This window comes from Musa acuminata, chromosome BXJ2-1, assembly GCF_036884655.1.
Source record: "Musa acuminata AAA Group cultivar baxijiao chromosome BXJ2-1, Cavendish_Baxijiao_AAA, whole genome shotgun sequence".
NCBI lineage: Eukaryota > Viridiplantae > Streptophyta > Magnoliopsida > Zingiberales > Musaceae > Musa > Musa acuminata.
Window position 1 is genome coordinate 5,317,107 of NC_088338.1, and position 19,688 is coordinate 5,336,794.

General features: G+C 35.4%; 2 protein-coding genes across 3 annotated transcripts; both read left to right on the plus strand.

Annotated features, from left to right (window-relative positions):
- The first annotated feature begins 1,746 nt into the window (after window positions 1-1,746).
- Window positions 1,747-11,693, plus strand: LOC135598575 (oxysterol-binding protein-related protein 3A-like). The gene is made up of 11 exons (XM_065092604.1): window positions 1,747-1,903; window positions 1,990-2,112; window positions 3,906-3,999; window positions 5,768-5,884; window positions 7,710-7,782; window positions 7,866-7,984; window positions 8,198-8,319; window positions 8,519-8,695; window positions 9,098-9,242; window positions 10,887-11,065; window positions 11,272-11,693. The coding sequence occupies exons 2-11, from the start codon at window positions 2,000-2,002 to the stop codon at window positions 11,516-11,518; spliced, it is 1,386 nt and encodes a 461-aa protein (XP_064948676.1). The 5' UTR covers window positions 1,747-1,903; window positions 1,990-1,999; the 3' UTR covers window positions 11,519-11,693.
- A 629-nt stretch (window positions 11,694-12,322) lies between these two features.
- LOC135598576 (serine/arginine-rich SC35-like splicing factor SCL30) lies at window positions 12,323-19,654 on the plus strand. 2 transcript variants are annotated; one of them, XM_065092606.1, is made up of 9 exons: window positions 12,323-12,456; window positions 12,904-13,143; window positions 15,319-15,468; window positions 15,618-15,695; window positions 16,579-16,743; window positions 16,839-16,879; window positions 18,513-18,585; window positions 18,655-18,837; window positions 19,280-19,654. In XM_065092606.1, the coding sequence occupies exons 3-9, from the start codon at window positions 15,326-15,328 to the stop codon at window positions 19,401-19,403; spliced, it is 807 nt and encodes a 268-aa protein (XP_064948678.1). In that variant the 5' UTR covers window positions 12,323-12,456; window positions 12,904-13,143; window positions 15,319-15,325; the 3' UTR covers window positions 19,404-19,654. The 2 variants fall into 2 exon arrangements, with proteins under 2 accessions (XP_064948678.1, XP_064948679.1); XM_065092607.1 differs by lacking the exons at window positions 12,323-12,456; window positions 12,904-13,143 and adding an exon at window positions 13,316-13,497.
- Window positions 19,655-19,688: the final 34 nt, after the last annotated feature.

The window sequence follows — 19,688 nt, forward strand, 5'->3', positions numbered from 1 at the left end:
ATATATTGTTCTAGCTGATAAGAGCCTCGAACAAAAACTCAATTTTATTTATTGCAATATGTCAAAATTTTGAAGCATAGTTGGTTTTCGTTATGGCTTATCGTAAGCTTGGTGTTGAAAGCTGATTAAGTCTAGCGATGCATGCTATAAGAACTCCACAAAAGACATGCTTGATAAAGGCTCATTTGATGCATAAACGAATGTCTTGTAAGAAAAATGATGTATGATTCAGTGGGTTCAAAGAGTTTTTCTTAGCTTAACATATATGAGGTTATATATTAAGAGCTTATAGATACGATTCAAGAACACATGTGAAATGTGCATTGAGGATATAATGCATATTTCAAATGTGAATTAGTGTCTAATAAATTTTGTTCAAATCACATTTAGTTTAGATGGTGTATTTCAAATGCTTAAATGTTAATGTTACCGTACCGTCAAAGACTTAGCTAGTTTTGCCTAAGTCGTGCGACACCTTTGCGTATCCGTTTGAAAAGATCAGTCTCCCCGAAACCTCCCATGGTCCCTTAGGACCTACAAAAGAGAAAACGAATTAGAGAAAGCACCTCACTCAGGATCCACAAGTAAACATTACAAGAAACACTTCATACACAATGTAAATTATAAACAAACTTTACAATGGTTACACAATAAAGGGTCAAAATGGTCAACTACAGATTGAATATCTCTCACAATTGTCTACATGACACGACCTTTATTTACAAGCCTAAGAAGACCATCAAACCCAACTAAAACGGGGTTGTTAAGCCTTCAACCGTTCCTCCATATGCTATACAAAGCATAAACAAACAAAAAGATACCGACATAAGTATTACATCAAACATCATATTTAGAACTTTGTTCGTGACATTATGGTAGCATTAGTATTCGAGTATTTATAAGATATTTAATATATTTTTTAAAAATTTTAAGATACCTTATGATACATTCTAAAATTACAAGACTATCAACGTAATTTATTGAGAAACCAATATTATTTATATCATCTATAAGTTGAAATTTTATTTATTTATTTTCAAAGGTTATTATTTATTTATTTATATAAGTATATTTTGTATTTGATATATATTTAGAGCATATAAAGTTTTTTTAATACATTATATATATATGAAATACGTATTCACTTTTGAATAAATATTAAAATGTTAGAAAGGTAAACTTTATTCAGTAGACTTTTGAAATATAATTTTACTAAACAATACTTACGTTAATGTATATTTAAAATATAATTTTTATTTATCGTTTATCAAACACATAAAGTATTCAATAAATACATATTTACTCAAATCTCTTTCTCTAAATACATATTAAAATATAAATATATTCCCAGAATTATTATCAAAAATAACTGAGGAGATAATTCATGAGAATAATTTCATGATATCGTTGGGCATTACTCCAATATTAAAAGTATATGTATTCAACCAATATATCAATCAATGTGTTGTATCCCTTAGAATTAGCTTTAATTAATTTTAGTTCTAATTTTTTCTTATTGTATCTTAATTTTTTCTCCTATCTATTTATTTTTTAGTTATTACGTTTAAAAACATTTATTATATATATATATATATATATATATATATATATATATATATATATATATATATATATATATATATATATATATATATATATATATATATATATATATATATATATATATATGTGGACTAAAGTGAACACTTAATTGCGAAACCGGAAGCGCCTCATCATGTTCTTTGGGAGATGATTGCGATTTGTGACTTCACGAGGGATAGACATGTAAAATCGCCCAAATTTATTTAGCCCCTCTTTCCTCTCATTTCCACCACCGTCTCCGTTTCAATCTCCGAATTCGATACCGATTACTTACCAAATATTTAGGGTTCTTTGGTTCGAGGTTCGCAATTCGCATCTCCAACCTTCTCTTGATCTATACTCTTTTTCTTTTTGTCGATTTTTTGGTGATCTTCTTCGACTTGCTAGGGTTTCGGAGATGGATTCCGGAGATCAGAAGCCGGCTTCTAGTGCTGCTGGCGGCGGTTTCTTTTCCGCGATCGCTTCAAGCGTTCGGAATTGGGGCAGTGCGATGCAGAAGTCTGTTAATGGGTACGGAGGAGCGGCCGATCTATCATTTTTCTTTCTTGTTTCTCTTTCGAATAGGATTCTTGGATGATTCTGAGAGAGAAGCCTTGCTCTATCTTTCCTTTGTTCTTATTCTGCTTGTTTCGGTGCCGGAACATAAACCGGATACAAACTTTCCATTGATAATTTGCTCGATGGAAGAATCGTTTCTTCGTTTTTCCGTTAGCTGTGGACAGAATTATCTACGAACTTTTAGATCCTGCAAATGCATACCTCGCTTTCTCTTTCTTTCATCTTCAGACTGGTAGCCTTTTTTTATTTCTCCTATCTCGATTTATAGTATCATAATTAATTGGTGTTTTTATTGCAGCAATTATTTTCCCTCCTACATAATATCTCAGATATATTTTTTAGTAGACTTTCTTTAACATGTCAATGTATGACATGATAATGCAGGGACTTGCTTATGGCTCATGCCGTACTTATGTGTTTACTTCACCTTTCTGTTTCCTGATTTTTTCACTGGACCAAAATTTTATAGTTTTTATGTAAATCATGCGTCTTGATGTAAAATGGTTATTTTGTAGGAAATTGCTTAAAATTTTGTTTACATGTGCTGTAGAAAAGATTAAAGGAATAAGACATGTCTGATGGAATTAGACCTGGATGGATGAGGCTTTATTGTGCTTGTGCAGCTAGTATAAACGTCTATGACATATCTTATTAGATGATATGCTATTATTCTCTATGCCTATGGTTCTGTCTGAAAAAGAATGTTTTTTGTTTCTCTAGTCCTATGGTTATTGTCAGGTTGTGATGCATAAGAAATCTAAATGATATTATTATTCTATAGGAATGATGCACTTTTAAATGATATATTATAAACTCAAAATAAACTTATAGGGACAAAAATGTCCTGGGGTTGATAATGGGAATTGGAGTTTTTCTTTTCATGGAAATCTTGGTTTCCAGTATATGCATGTTTGATAACAATCACTGTAAATATGTCTTTCATTTATTAATAATGTAGAGTTGGCTTTTCTAGCATGGCATAAGTTACTTACTCATTACCATACAAAATATTTGGTATTTTTACGGTTGCTTACTTGCAATTATATATATAGTTGTTATCAAGGATTTAAATATTGGTTTTGGTAATCCATCGGACCCGTATGATAGCAATATACCACCACTAGTGCCACACCACCTATGCCACTGGTATCATTGAATAAATGATAAAAAATATTAAATGAATGGTATAATACTGCTTTTGAGTTATATGCTTTGGTACCAATATTTGGTCGGTTAGGAAAATACCAGTTAGTATGAGATGGTCCTATAGGTGTTTAAATCCTTTGTTATTTTTTATTAGAGTGAACTACTTATAAAGGTCAAAGGTGTCTATGAAAATTATGTTTGCCTTTACCTACTTGAGGGTGCTGTTTTCAGTTATGACTCGTTCTTGATATGCTGCCATTTTAACATCTTAATTTCATATTATTCTACATTGTTGTTCATTTCACCAAAAAAAGAAAAGGCCAAGGATTGTTGAAAACCTGGACTGTAGTGCACTCATAATCTTTTGATGAAGAGTTTTGACACTGCCTTTTATTATCTTCACCAGAAGAGTTGTACAATGGTTTGAGTTCTCTGTACTTTGAAACATTTTCTGGTTCTTTTTGTTTGCCATGAATCAGTAAATGATCAAAATGAGCTATACTTTGATTTTCTTTTTACTGGAAAAGGGCTTGTCATCGTATTCAACTTTATTTAATGAATACTATATGACATAACTCCATTAATGGTTAATATGCCAGGCTATTGGGCTATGAAGGACTAGAAGTGATAAACCCAGAAGGAGGCACAGATGATGCTGAGGCTGAAGCTCAACGAGGAAGATGGAAGCAAGAGGTGGTACTTTTGACCATTACTATTCTGTACTATCCTAGAATCATATGTATTCAATTTCCTGCAGACTTCATGAATAGTTGTTTATCTTACATGAAATCTCTCTCCTATGACTGATTTATTGATGGCTTGATTTGCTTACTTTTGTTTCTGTGTTGCTTTTTTTATTTTCCTGATAGTTGTGACTCATTCTTTTGTAGGCTATTATTATTTACTGTACTTTTAGATATGATATGTTGTTCTTTCTCAAACTATGTAAACTGAGTATACACCGAGGAAGTCGAGGTAGGGTTTTACACTAAAGATGTCAAATCTGGCATAAGGATTATGAACTAAATTACTAGATAATTCTTTTTCTTACATTCCTCTAGCAAGATTTTTGTGTAATACCCCAGTCTGATCAGTCTCACATTTGCTATATGTGAGGCTTTGATTAGTATCTGAGTTACAAACCACCCTAATTTTTGAGTACCTATTTGAGGATGGAGCCCAAACAATTTTGGGCTCAAATTGTAGTAAATATGGTTTTAGAGTGACAACCATTCATAACATACAAGCCATAAGCCAGCTGATCATTACATCCTTGCTGATGATTGATGGTGCACTAGCATTATTGTATGTCTTTCTAATTCGCTAGTTTCTATTGGATGTTCATCTTAACTCTTTATGGAAGACAGTCACTCGGTTAGTTTTCCAAGATTACATCTCATTTGGAATAAAGTGCAAGTGAAGCTCTGTTACAAGTCCTAAACTATTTTCCATTTTGACTTTTTCCTGTTTCGTGGTCCAATAAGAAAATGTAATAGTTACTTTTTTATCATAATGATGTCTCACTCTTTCTGTCTGGATGAACTTTCAATCCATGGCCTTTCCTTAGGACCTTGTTGTAGATAAGAAATCTGTGTTCAAATTTTCGACTCCAGAAGTATATCCAGTCTCATAAATGAGTGTTATGGTACATTTTCACTCTTGTTTTGATGTGATTGAAGACATTCTTGTGGAACCTATAGTGCAAAACACATTCGGATTTATTTTTGCCTTATAAATATGTAGGTTTAAGGTCTTTTTGCTTATTAGCCTTAAATTTTTCTTTATTTGACATTATTCAGAGACTTCTACTACTAGAATATCTGACAGAACGTATATCAAGTAGTTAAAGACATTCTTGATAATGTAAGGTGGAGTATGTAATATATTAAAAAAGGACTAACTATAAATCACAAGAAAATAAACGGTTCAACTATAAATTGCAACAAAGTGCAGTTTTCTGCCATGGTGGTGTAATGGGCACCTAGCATCCATTTTTACAAGGACATTTTGGATCAAGCGAACAATGTTGATAGCCTCATTACTTAAAGAACCACTTCTGATGGATATTGTTCCTATATTTTATTTGCAAACTATCATATCTAATCTAATTTTCTCAAGTTGTTATGCATATTATTGAAACTTATAATTTTTTTTTGGATACTTCAAAATGCATGTTGTCTTTTGAGGAGAAATTGAACAAGGGATGAATACATGAATTTTTTTAATTGTTTCTTAACATAATTTACCATTACCTTTTGTGACTTTACCTTCATTTGCTTGATAGATAATTATATTTGACTTTTAATAGAATACCTTCTTGTTACCCACTTTTTCTTTGATTAGCTCTGATCCTGTTAAAGAAGAAACAACATCAACTTCATAACTGATTGTTTCCTCCTCACTTTACCTACCCTATATGGTACCTGATAAGTACATTGATCTCATATATTTTTGTTTACAGGACCGAGATGGTTACTGGAAGATGATGCACAAGTATATAGGATCAGATGTTACATCGATGGTGACGCTCCCGGTCATCATTTTTGAACCAATGACAATGCTTCAGAAAATGGCAGAGGTATGCGTTTAATAGGATAATCAATATGTGTGTGTTATAATAGATGCCTCTTGTCAAGTGCCTTCTTTCTTTAATGGTAGGAGGTAACCGCCAAGTTAGACTAAAGAAAGATTGAGAGGAGAAAGAGAGAGAGTGTGTGCGGATGGCTTTACCAAGAAAAAACTATTTCAACTTTTGCTTTAGGCTTACACAATTCATATTTATTGATTATATCATAATTTATGTTTTGATATCGTCTTTAGCCACTAGTCTCATGAAGAGAAGCCAATGTTTCAAAACCTCAATGTTGTAGCTTTAACTGGCTTTCTATGCACCTGCTAAGTGATATTTAATGACTCCGTATATGTCCATCCAATTAAGGAAGATAACATTGTTATGTTTGACAAGGATGTTAATTTTCCAGATGGTTACAAAATTAACATTAATTTAGGTGGGAAAAGTAATGGGAGGACAGATGTAGAGAGAGTAGGGAGCACATGCCTTATCGGTCCAGAAAAAAAATAGTACAACTCTTTTATCCTTTACAAGAAACTCCTTGGTTGTCGTCATTGTTTTATTTTTATACATTTGGAGAGCATGCTACTGAGTGAGATTTGTTAAAGAAAAAAAGTATGTATTTATTTGTATCAGCAGCAATCACAACTCACCATGAAATATATATGAAGAGATAGAAACAGCGTTCTTGTCATGTTCAAAATAATTACAATTGTGTTCTCTTTATTTATGAATCAAAACTATCTTGACTAACCTTTTCGGTTGCAGTTTTAGGGCTGTACCAGGCTACCAGCATGAAGCATGTTACACTAATACCTCACACTAAAAGTTAAGGATAAACAAATTGAGAGTTATTTGATGTTACACTAACACCTCGATCCATGAAAATCAAGTGTAGATCCACAAGGATCAAACCTTTATCTTCATGGATTTAGCTTAGATCAGCAAGGATCAGGGCTTGATCGTTGTAGATCAAGCTCCAAATTGGGTATTAATGTAAAAGATCTAGGCTAAAATTAGCCTAAATCAGGTATAAACAGAAGAGATTTAGGCTAAGATTGAAAGTTATGACATCAATTGTAATCTAATTGCATGAAATTTGAGGAGTTAAGCTTATAAATTAGGTCTGAATTTATCTAATTTTGGTGAGAAATTAGACCGAATGTGCAACTTCAACCTTCTCGAGAAATTAGTCCTCCCCTTGAAGTATAGACTAACTTTTGAGAGAGTTTTGAGAGAAATTTGAATGACATTGGAGTGGGTGAGAGAGGATTCTGAGAAAGAAGATTGTTTAGCCACTTTGATGGAGCCAAAGTGACCTCAATGAATCTCTTGGCTTGGGTAACCATTATGTGGACTTATCATCTAGTACAGGCCAGGTAACGGGAGAAATCGGGCGGTAAGCCTGATTCACGGGACTTACTGGGTGGTAAACCTCATACCACCCTTGAACCACCTGGTTTGGGGTGGTCCATGTCCCAACAGTCACTCGGTTTGAGCTGTTGACGTACTGCTCTCGTTTCCTTTTCTTTTATTTGTCAAGTTTATCAGCTTTATTGACTTTCTTTATTCTTTTACATGAGAAAAGAATGTACATTCACACAATTATCTGTATAAATATGACTAGTAGAATTTTTTTTGGTAAATATCTAACCAAGGGCTTTTTGCTATTGTTGGGACATTATGGCTTGTTGTTGTTCTATATATATTATAATTGAAAGGGCTACTCTTTTGTTTATTATTTTCCCATCTGTCAGTTGCACTTAGCCTCTTTCTATCATTCTGCTTATCTCGTATAAAGTTTTTCTCATCCTTATGGTTGTTGTCACAGTTAATGGAGTACTCTTACTTGTTAGATATGGCAGATGATTGTGAAGATCCTTATATGCGGTTGGTCTATACTTGTAAGTGTATATTTCTACTTTTGGTTAGTATATGCAGTGAGCGTTCAGTAAAAATGATTTCTGAAACTGACTATATGATGCAGCTTCTTGGGCGATATCTGTTTACTATGCTTATCAGCGAACATGGAAGCCTTTTAATCCCATCCTTGGTGAAACATATGAAATGGCCAATCACGGCGGCATTACATTTATTGCGGAGCAGGTCTATTAACTTTTCCTTGCCACCAGTTCTGTGGTGGTACCTGTGTAGTTGTGTTTGATTTGTTAAAAAAGTCAATAGGACATTGAGACACATGCTAAATCACCTATTTGTCCTTCTGATCATGCTTTTTTGCTACAATATACTTGATGTTTTTCTCTTTTCTGAGGAATTCTGTGAATGACATACTTGATCAAGATTTGTGTACTGTTTCAGGTAAGCCATCATCCTCCTATGAGTGCAGCTCATGCTGAGAATGAGCATTTTATTTATGACATTACTTCTAAATTAAAGACCAAGTTTTTAGGAAATTCTGTAGAAGTGTATCCTGTTGGAAGGTGAGATATGTACATTGATATTTAATACTATTCTACCAGTATTTGTGTTTGAAAATCGGTCAGTGTCGTTTGTTCCAGATTTTTTTAACATGTAGGAGATGTTGACCTGTACATACAAAACTATTGTCCAGTGCAGAGAGCTCTAGTAATGATGTTTGCATATAACATTTGCTAATATGTATTAATCATTGAAATGCAGGACGAGAGTGACCCTAAAGAAATCTGGTGTAGTCGTAGATTTGGTTCCTCCTCCCACAAAGGTTAATAACCTTATATTTGGGCGAACATGGGTTGACTCACCTGGGGAGATGATCATGACAAATTTGACAACTGGAGACAAAGTAGTGTTGTATTTTCAACCGTGCGGCTGGTTCGGGTATGGCTTCTTGCTTCGATTGCATCATAAATAGACTGATATTGGATGAAGTTAAAATTTGATGAATAGTTGATAGAGAATTTGTTGTCAACTGGGATATCCTTCTGGAATGTTTATGGAGCTATGTGTGGCAGTCTTTAATCTATCCTTTGACTCAATCTATTGTCATATTGAATCTAATTTACCTTTCTAATTCTCTGTTTGGTCAATAGATGGTAATGGAAAGCAAGTTTTGCTAACATCAATTCATGCACTTGTTTCATGTGATACATACTTTGTACATGTTTAGATCTCTTTTCTTAAAAATATATTTGTTATATTAAGCCCCCTTGCTTTTTCTTTTTTTGTCCATATGTTTTACATTTCACATCATATCTTATTGATGGTGGTCAATTGTGTCAGTGCTGGTCGATACGAAGTAGATGGATATGTATATGATGCAGCAGAAGAGCCTAAAATATTGATCACTGGAAAATGGAATGAATCAATGAGTTGTCAACCATGTGATAAGGAAGGAGAGCCTCTTTCTGGCACTGAATTGAAAGAGGTATGCTGTGTTTCTCATTCCTGTTTGTTGAAATTCTTTACTCTAGTTACTGGTTTACCTCACAGATCATCTTTAACTTGTCCTTGCATGCTGTGCTCAGTCCATGGCATTCTGTTGAGTGTTGATTACCTTTTGTAGCTTCACATGGACGTGTTATGTCAAACAATATTCCCTAGAAGCATTTACAATTTTGTAATTCGAAATGGTTCTAAAAGATTAATCATAATTTTTTTTCTGTGGTTCGTATAGAGAGGTTAGAAAATATTGTTTCTGTTTTGTAGAATCCAAATGATCAAAGGAAACAAACATTTGGGCATGCACTTGCATTTCAAATCTTTCAAATAAGGTACTGAAAGAAAGATATAAGAGTTTAGTTTCCAAAGAATTAAGCTTTGCCCAAATCAGAATTCTATATAAAATGTTATAGTTAAAACAAGACAGATTGGTCAGAATTCTCAAAAATTCTAAATTAGTAAATCTGTAGCTCAAATGAGGTTGGTACTATTAGCAAGAGCAAAACTTTACAAAGTACTCATAATCAAGAAGAAATCAAGGATATAAATTTGTGTAGGATGGGTTAGAACACTTGCTAATGATATCATTCTCATTTGAACTATAAATTTGTTAATCCGAAATTTTTGAGAATTCTGACCTCTCTGCCTTGTTTTAACTATAACATTTTGTATAGAATTCTGATTTGGGCAAACCTTAATTCTCTGGAAATTAGATTTTTATATCTTTTTTTAAGTACCTTGAAAGATTTGAAATGCAAATGCCTGCCCAAATGTTTGTTATCTAGAGTTCAAGGTGCCCCTATTTTGAGATGGATCACCACAAATGACTTTTAACATCTGATAGTTACTGAAAAGCTATCCAGTTTTTGCATTTCTTGGAATATTAATGTATTTTATAGTTGACTAAACAAAGAGAAGGTGCACAACATATTCTGCATCAGGAGATAGTACCAGGTGGCAGGTACATCAAGATGTATGTTTCACAGGCTACTGAAGATGGACACTAACAAAGGGACACAAAATGTCAATTAAGTAGTCGGTGTTAGAAAAATATGGTGAAATATTTCTTCAAGGAAGACGTAGATTGGATAGAAGCCTCCATGACCACTGTATAGAATTAGAAAGTACTCATCAAGGACAAACAGTGCTGGATCTGGGTTGGAGGAGCCTAATTTATTTTTACGTACTATCTCATGCTGCTAGGTCTGAATTAGGAAACTACTATTGTTGAGTTTCATTTATGAAATTTCTATGTTCCTTTTTCCATTAAAATTTTCTTGTATAGTATTTGTGGATTTCTTGCAAACCATCCATAATTAGATAGTATTTTAATATCATGTAACATATATCTGTGTTTAAAAACTATTAGAAGTTTGATCTGTATATCGATCATAGTAAATGACTTTTCTTTGTTCCGTTTCACCAACTATTCAGGTTGAAATAATAACCGGAAATGAGAGGTCATGGTCTCATCATTTATAACTTTTTCTTGAAATAACAAATGAAATACTTTAATTGCTTCAGTTGCTTTAGCTATTCACTATGGTACATCTTGCCTAGTTGTAGTGACTTCTGCCTTTTGCCCAAGTAGCTCTGTTATTTGTATCACCCTTGATATGCTTTAATTCAGGTCTGGAGAGTTGCTGCTACTCCTGTGAATGACAAGTACCAATACACATATTTTGCCCATAAGATTAACAGCTTTGAGACAGCTCCTAAGAATCTATTGGCATCAGATTCTCGATTGCGCCCTGACAGATATGCACTTGAGAAAGGTGACATGTCCAAGTCTGGTGCAGAAAAGGGCAGGTACTGCATACTCTTTGTTACATATTCTCCTTGATTATTATTGAGACCTAAAAGATTACATATTGAAGTGAATTGCATGTGGCATGTACTTAGTAATCAAGAAAGAATTGGCCATACAAAGTCTGAAGTTTGTTGTTTAATACAATCAGAACTCTGTCACTTCAAGCATGATTTACATTTAGCATAATGCATGTTTGGTTTCACAGTCTGGAGGAGAAGCAGAGAGAAGAAAAAAGAATCAGAGAAGCCAATGGGCACAAATTCACTCCACGATGGTTCAACTTGAGTAGTGAAATTACTCCAACACCTTGGGGGGACTTGGAAATATATGAATACAACGGTAAATATGCTGAACATAGGGCCAAAGTTGATGACTCTGATTCCATTGAAGAGGTTGACATCAAAACTATTGAATTCAACCCATGGCAGTACAGCGATTTGTCTGCTGAATGAAGTATCAAAATTGGGTTCTAGCTCAGTTTTCCATCCATGTGCCAACTTAAAGAGACAAAAGGGTAATCCATGTTGTTGATGTAAAATGCTAAAAATTTCAATGTATTATTAGCTGCTTTTTTACATCAGGATGTGTAATTTTCATAGAATAAATAGTATGCTGATCTGTTGACTATTCTCTGTTGAAGACGTCCCATTTTTCCTGCCTCAAAACCTTTTGGTTTCTTATTTGCTCATCAATCGTGTAGAAACTCTAACAACTACCAGAGAAAAAGGAAATTATCCTTGTAGAAGGTAAATTATTGCTGAATTTTGGTCCACATGATTCTCCGAGCAAGTTTGATGCATGAGGTGGTGTGTGTTCATGAACCAGTACGTATATCAAATATTGTTTTTGACTTGAACTGGTACCCAGCATAGAACAAAAGTCTCGTTTCATTCCTCATGATGCCCCTTTTGGCTTTTCAATTAGGAGGGTACTGGTTCCTGTTTGATTCATGTACAATTAAATGGTCCAAATGTCCAATTTCTTTGAGATTGGAACTGCTTATCCAGACTCCACTCGGGACTGTGCATTTGGTTTATCATCAGAATTTGAATAGAAAATTCATTTAAATGGGAATCATAACGATTGAATTTTTTTTTCATATATTTATTTTTTTAATTCTGAAATCGAAACTGTACTCAGATCATGCAATAATTACAATTATCATGGAAGTCTTTCTTTCGTTGGTCAGGTTGATTGTTCGGTTGGTCTACATCAGTGGGTACTCCAGCTTCAATCCAATGAGATCATATCTAGTAGTCCTATCGATTTAGATTGGCAGAACCGACTTGACTCTTTTTGCTGACATAGAGATAAAGCTCGACACCGTGGCGCCAAGCTGACTCGAGGTGAACCAACGTAGCCCGAGTCTAAGTCGTTGTGCTTCTTTCAGGTATATATATATATATATATATATATAGTGTATATATAACAAATATGCTCACCGAAATCTCTTCGAGTTAGGATACAGTTCAAGTAAAAAAAATAATCTATATAAATCATTTAAGCCCAAAAAAGAAAAGAAAAGGAAATTACTTATCAGGAAAGATTCCAGTTGAGATTAGGCATGACTTTAGTGACATATTTTCTCCATATCAGGTATGACTTTAAATTTATTCTGAATTCTTGCAAGAGTAAAATTCCATTTCTTTTTATTTATGTAACAAAATATGAGTACAAGTTGCGATTCCATTGTTCAAATCCTGCAATATTTCAAACGCTGCTGATTCCGCCAAATCCTACCGGCGGGCAAACCTACCTGTTTGTATGACATCCGCTCTGTCATCTGCTGTGGTTTGTGGATTCACCCGTTTCATTTACCAGACATTTGATTTGACAGATAATGCCCCATATGTGGGGTCCGCGGCCTCTCCATGGCAGGCAGGAGATCGACTAAATCTGGACAGAAATCACGCGCGCGGCCTCGTATTTAGGGATTGGGTTTTCACTTTACGGAGATCGGTCGCCTCCCCTCGTTCGACGGCTTACATTTGCCCCCTTCTCTCACCCAGATTTCAGAGATTTTTGCTCCTCCCTGAGGTTCCCCGTCGATTCCGTCAGTTTTACTGTCGAGTCGGAGGTATGCCATCTTTTTTCTTTTTTTTTTACTTCCTTTTATGCCCAAAGCTAGCATAAGGTTCTCAGGGGCCCTGGTTTTAGTTCTGATCTCTTCTTGTTTTCGGGATTACGATGTTCTAAGGTCCTTTTTTTTTTTGTTATTTTTGCTTGGAAATGACTGCTCGAGAAGCCGATGGGGGTGTAATTGTCTGTAACAAGGTTCCATTCCCCGTCTTTATGCTTATCCGGGAAATGCAGGATCTCTTGTTGGCCAAAATTTGTTTTTTGTGAGGCTTGCTGATCTCTTTGGCAACTCAACGTTGGAGGGTAGGCTTACCCATACGATCGAGAGGAAAAAAAGAGTGATTTTATACGGGTTAGTGCCTGCCGCGTTGCACGGAAATTATTTTCTTTTTCAGTGTTCGTTTTGGATGTTCATTAAGGTATGCTTAGGGACGCCTTTAGGGACCATGACTTTCATTGATCTTTAACAACAATGGTTGTTTCGGTGGCATTGGTTGGGGTCTAGCATCTTCTGTCAGCAGAAGGTCGTTGACTTAGTCGAGATCTGAAAATTTGATAGACATCTGAAGTCTTCTTGTTGGTTTCTTTTGATTACTTAAAAGTGAACATAAGTTACTGTTCATCTTTTTGGTGAAGTAGAACGAACGAAGATGAAATTTAATTGAGGGAGGAAGCTGTCGGATTTTAAGTATATATGATAATACGGCACTTGAAAGGCACTTCAAAATGCATCAAACACAGCCATGACTTGGATTATTTTGGAAGTGGATACTTAAATGGAGGACCATGTCCATACTTCAAGTGAATGATATGATAAGATAGAAAAATAAGAGGGTAGATATCTCAATTATATGCATTGATATATCCTCAATCACATGAATCTTGACTAATTTACACAACCATATTGAGACAGCTTCAGTTTCTGCTCCATGTGGTCATCATCCAATGGTAGAAACCCAAGCAACATTCTTGAGCTATGATGTAAGAATTCACATGAATAGAAGCCCTCAGAATGCACATTGCAGTCTCCAATACCCTCATGAACAAAAACTCTCATAAATCACTCTTTCCTTCATTTTAACACTATTTGAGCTGCTGCAGTGCCCCTGATTGAGGCTCCCCTTGGGCATCATGAGCTTGGTCAGCCAATCCTAGGGGGATGTGCCATATCCAAAGTCTGGCCAACCCCCCATGTGGCATGGGTTGGTTGGCCCACTGCGACTCCAAAAATTGGACCCAATTTTACTATTATCTTCTTTAACAAGTTCCACTTCCCACTATATTAGACGGCGTTAGTGACTTTGAATTAATTAGGCTCCATATAAGAAATGTCAAACATGACTGATTTTGCTCCAATCTTAATCAAAGTCAAACATGGACCAAGGCCGATCAATCTCCCATACTTGTTGGAGTGGATGTCGATGTTCATGTGTGATGGATTCACTAACATGGCATCATAGGTCTTTCCCCGAACTGTCGTGGCCCATTGTTTAGCTCAGTCTCCACCAACTCTGGTGATGGGGCCAGTTTCGGTCCCCAAATTGGTTTTCCGGATCTATCTTGTCGCCAGTCTTGAGCAGGTCACTGTGAAGCCATCTGATGATAACATTGATGATCTGGTGGTTAAGAATAAGTGCATGATAAGACTTCAAGCATTAGGGAATTTCTATTATAACAAGTCATCTCCAAGTTTCCTTGTTGCATCTTTTTCAATTTGATACTTCATCAAACATTACCACTTCTGTTTATATTCTCGTGTTGAATGACCATTATAATTTCTTTAGAATCTTTAGTAAATGCCGTTGACCTTTGGTTAATTTGGATGGTAGTATAAGTGTAGCATCTAGCTCTTCTTCATATGTTTTCAACTCAAGAAACATGGAGCATACACTGGCAACTAATTGAAGCACCATCAATACCACTTCTTTGACAAACAAATAACATAGTGGTTTGAATGTCGTTCAAAGATAAAGTATGAATCATGTGAAAAGTGTCAGGGATTCTAGAAGACTATGATACTTGCTTGACACCATGAATGTATTAATCTTATTGTTACCTTGATATTTTCATTATTGCTCTTTTATATAGGCTGTTTCTGTTATGCTCTTGATTTCTGGCCATCATCATTGACTCTCAATGTTGGATAATAAGTTTTGCCAATCTACTATTTCAGGTTTTTTATGAGGAGGTACAGTCCACCTTATTATAGTCCTCCTAGGAGGGGCTACGGTGGTAGAGGGCGAAATCCACCTAGGAGAGGATATGGTGGGAAGGAGCAGAGTACTGGGAGCCTTTTGGTTCGAAATATTCCCCTGAATTTTCGGTAATGGTTTCTCTACAGGATTTTCAGGCTTTGTCAGTGTCAGTTTTAGCTAGCCTGTCCATTTCTTCAAGGAGAGTGCATTTGTTGTTACAAATAAATGTTCTGATGGATAGTTGGTGATTATCTTAGATTTTTTCATTGACCTGCAGACCTGAGGATCTTCGAGTTCCGTTTGAAAGATTTGGTCCTGTACGAGATGTTTATCTTCCAAAAGACTACTATACCGGGTGAGACTTTTTGTGCTATTGCTGCTAGGATAATTGTGTTCATTATGTTATCTTGCCTGTTGTTGATTATGACACGAGCTATGGGTAAGATGACCTCTTTCATATACATTGTATAGATTTTTCAAAACTTTCATTTGTTGAATGCTGTTGGTAGATACTGTAGGCTTTGACTGTTTAATTATAATTGCCTGATCAACCACTTAATCCTAATATGTTGGTTAGATTTTTGTTGTACACTCAAATTATTACTTCAATTTTGAGCTTCTACTTATGAATAATATTCTCCCTTTTCTTTGCCATGATGTGCTTCTACTTGTCTATTTTGCTTTCAATATGAGTTAATTCTTTAAATGGTTCTCAGGGGTGTATTGGTTTGAAGTAAATACAAGCCCTGCATTTGTTGAAGAACACTCTATATCATTGCATTAGGTCATTTTGTTGAGGATTAGTCTTGTTCGAATCAAGAGGTTCGTGTTTGAAGGGAAAACATAGTTCCTCATCAAATTTATTGTGAAGTAAAGATATAATGCTGACCTTTTGAAGTGGGTTTCTTGAGAAGATAACTGAAGCGTTATTGATCATACTAATACTTTCCAAGTGAAGAATTTGACACATGCAACTGATGGAAGTGATTGTAGAAGATATGTGAAGATATTAGAGCCTGCATTGCTAAATGCTTTTGTGACACAAGTACCCTTTTGATGGAGTGTTAGTTGTCATTGTCTTTGCTCCTTCAAGAACTATAGAAGACCTGTTAAGTGGTGTCTCGATGATGGTAAACTTAGCAAGCACAGTGGACTTCCAACCTTTTCCTACTGCCTTGGATAAAATGAGTTGCTCATTTTCTTGTTTGTTTTCATAATATTTGATACTTGTGATGCAGGGAGCCCCGTGGTTTTGCATTTGTGGAGTTTGTTGACCCGTTTGATGCTTCAGAAGCTCAATATCACATGAATAGACAACTACTTGGAGGCAGGGAGATAACTGTAGTTCTTGCTGCTGAATCACGAAAAAGGCCTGAAGACATGTGTAAAAGAGCTAGAGTTAGGTACTGCAAGAACCTTCATGTTTCCTGTTTTAAATCTTCTGATCATGGTATAGCATGAAACTAAAATGCCCTTGCAATTCTCCACCTTTTACCAGAGGGCCCTCCGGTAATGATCGCCGGCATTCTTCTTATTATGGTATTCCCTTGTGGCAATATTTACTATATGAATTTCTCTTACACTAGCATTTTTGAAGTGGTAGTTATCACATGCGATTGTACTTGTGTTTGTTTATTGATTATGCATTGTCATGGTGATTTTAGGTATTATGTTATGCTCGTAATTGATTCTTGCAGTGGAAAGCTATGTTTTTGTTTCTGTTCAAACTGAAATATAACATTTTTATGTTAAATCCAACATTCAAATAAATAAGCTGTCTTTAAAAACCAATACTACATCTTTCTTTCTTGTTTTGGATTAACTTATAAGACACACACATCAAACTTCTTTTGTTGCCTTGTTCATGGTTTGATGTTTCTGGTGCTGGACCTATGCCAGTCACCAGTTGGACCAGTACGGGTTTAGTACGTGCCGACATAAAAACACATGGTATGCCAGCATGTGCCATGGAGCATTTTCTTAAATCTAAGTATACATGGTATTGTGAGGCACGTGCCCTGGTCCACGCCGCCAACCTGATAGGGCAAAAGATTAATACATGCTGCCTTATTGGTCCAAGTGAAATATAGAATCATGGTCTTGTAATTGGCTTTCTTCATCTGGAAATGATGTAAAAGTACGAAGAATAACAGGTCACGGTATATCTTAGGCTGGTATTGAAAAAAATGACTTGATCAAAGTGTCTAACATTTGACCACCAGCAATCCTTCTTCTTTGATATATTTTTTCTTTGTTTGCTTGTCACTGTTAAACTGTACAGGGCTTGGGTACTTCTAAGGTCTTTCAAAATATTTGGGCAATCTTTATGTTCCTGGATGGCAATGCACAATTGACTTGACAATTGCTAGAATGCTTTTGCCTGTTATCCCACTTAATCTTTTGCTCTCAATGACCAAACAAATAGAATATACCATATCTGGACTCCTGTCTTCTTTTTCTGCGCCTATTCTTTTTTTTGTGTAAGCGGAGGTGGGGCCTTGCACCCATTCTAAGGTTTCCAATTTAGATGAGTTCTCTTATATCTTCCTCATGGTTTCTAGTGGTTCTGAAAAATTTTAGTGTTAGTCTGTATTCTTTTGAAGTAGAGACTGGCACCGTGTTTCTGTATTTTTTGTTTTCACAGAGTTCACCGAATAATCATTTTCTTCAAGAAGAAATCAAAAATTTTTTTGGGAATCCTACAAGATCAATTTGTTCTTTTATTCTCTGACAGAAGTTGGAACTTCATCTGATTCGAATCCTATTGAGAGATCCACTAGATATCAGAATTTTTTGATGCAAAAATAAGATATTTCTTTTGTTCTTCTAGGTGATCGGAAAATTAAAAAATGATTGATATGTTTAAGATAATTATGTACTTGCAAAGGATTGGTAAAGGATTCTCTTTGGATGACACGTTCTTAAGCTTAAGAAGAATGTAGTAACTATTGATGATCTTGAATTCTGGAGGATTTGTTTTGTGGCTAAAGGATCGGTAACTAAAACATATGTTCTTGAACATTGGTTCTTTTCATGGTAGTTCTGTATGGACGCAATTGTTTCATTATAATTTGGAGATAATCTTTTCTACAGAAACAAAGAAGATATTTCTTTTAAGCGACATAAGGCAATATTTGTGCCGAAATTTCATATTTGATAGCGATTCTTACAGGACGCTTACATTCTTGTTCAAGGTCACCCTCACCGTCTCCCCGTTATTCTTCAAGGTCCAGACACCGCTCGCGGTAAGCTTTGGCGACTTTTCTATGCTTATCAGTCTTGCCAGTTTAAATATGTGGATCACTGTTAAACAGATCTTACTCTCCTGCACCGAAGTCCTGCAGTGACCACGCTTCTTCCCCACGAAAAAAGCAATCTAGTCATGCAAGATCTCCCAGAAATCATTCAAAGGAGCACAATGAGGATGTAAATCATAGATCACATTCTCCAAGCTACAGTGATGCTAATCGAAATGTAGATGTTAATCATCATGATAAGTAAGTTAAATGATGCACCTTTATACTATTATGTTTTTTCATTGATCGTTAGAAATGTTGGCATTCTCCAAATTTTCTTGCTTCAGCTCCCTATGCAGAGCATCCTCTTCATAGTTCCTAAACAATATATGTTCTCTCAAATTCGTAAGGTGTATATGGTACATGATGGCGTGACTATCTTACTCTATAGATGTGTCATAAGATGTGATCCAGACCTCTGTTTGTCTATTTATCATGGCTTATGGTTACCATGATTCTGATGATCGAGTATAGCTCGTATTAAAGCTTATCATGCATTATTTATTTAGTTCTTTAAAATGGACTATTATAACATCATGCTACACACAAAAAGCATTCACACTGAAACATCCAAGACATTTGCTTTTGGCATAGTTATAAATGCAGTTGGTCATTATATGGTATTATTGTGGTGCATGTACAGTAGGCCTCCGCATGATGCTGAGGGATCACGGTCCCATTGGAGATCACCAAGGCACTCGTCAGCTTCGCTGCCAGGATCGCGATCAAGATCTGCTGATTTGAGCCCCAGACGCAGCAGTGAATGAGAGGTATGCATTTTTCTTTCAGGTGCAACAGTGAATGATCATGACGTGCTATGTTTCTTTCATGTTAAGCAGATGATCAACTCTCTTAGTTTGCTGAGTGACAGTCGACTCGAGTGTTTTAAAGAGGACAGGACATAAGTGATGAGTTTTTATAGCTAACTTAATTTGGACATATGAATAAGTACTTGTGGTTCTCTTGTTCTGCTAGCTGATGGTCGAAGAAAATGCTTGCCAGCATCAGATTTCTTTCATCTGTTCCATAGTGCAGATAATTTTCTGAGGCTT

Coding starts and splice junctions, on each gene's coding strand:
- LOC135598575 (XM_065092604.1), top strand. CDS start 2,000: ATGGATTCCGGAGATCAGAAGCCGGCTTCTAGTGCTGCTGGCGGCGGT. Junction 2,113..3,905: donor ATGCAGAAGTCTGTTAATGG/GTACGGAGGAGC, acceptor TTAATATGCCAG/GCTATTGGGCTATGAAGGAC. Junction 9,243..10,886: donor CTGGCACTGAATTGAAAGAG/GTATGCTGTGTT, acceptor GCTTTAATTCAG/GTCTGGAGAGTTGCTGCTAC.
- LOC135598576 (XM_065092606.1), top strand. CDS start 15,326: ATGAGGAGGTACAGTCCACCTTATTATAGTCCTCCTAGGAGGGGCTAC. Junction 16,744..16,838: donor TGTAAAAGAGCTAGAGTTAG/GTACTGCAAGAA, acceptor ACCTTTTACCAG/AGGGCCCTCCGGTAATGATC. Junction 18,838..19,279: donor GATGTTAATCATCATGATAA/GTAAGTTAAATG, acceptor GTGCATGTACAG/TAGGCCTCCGCATGATGCTG.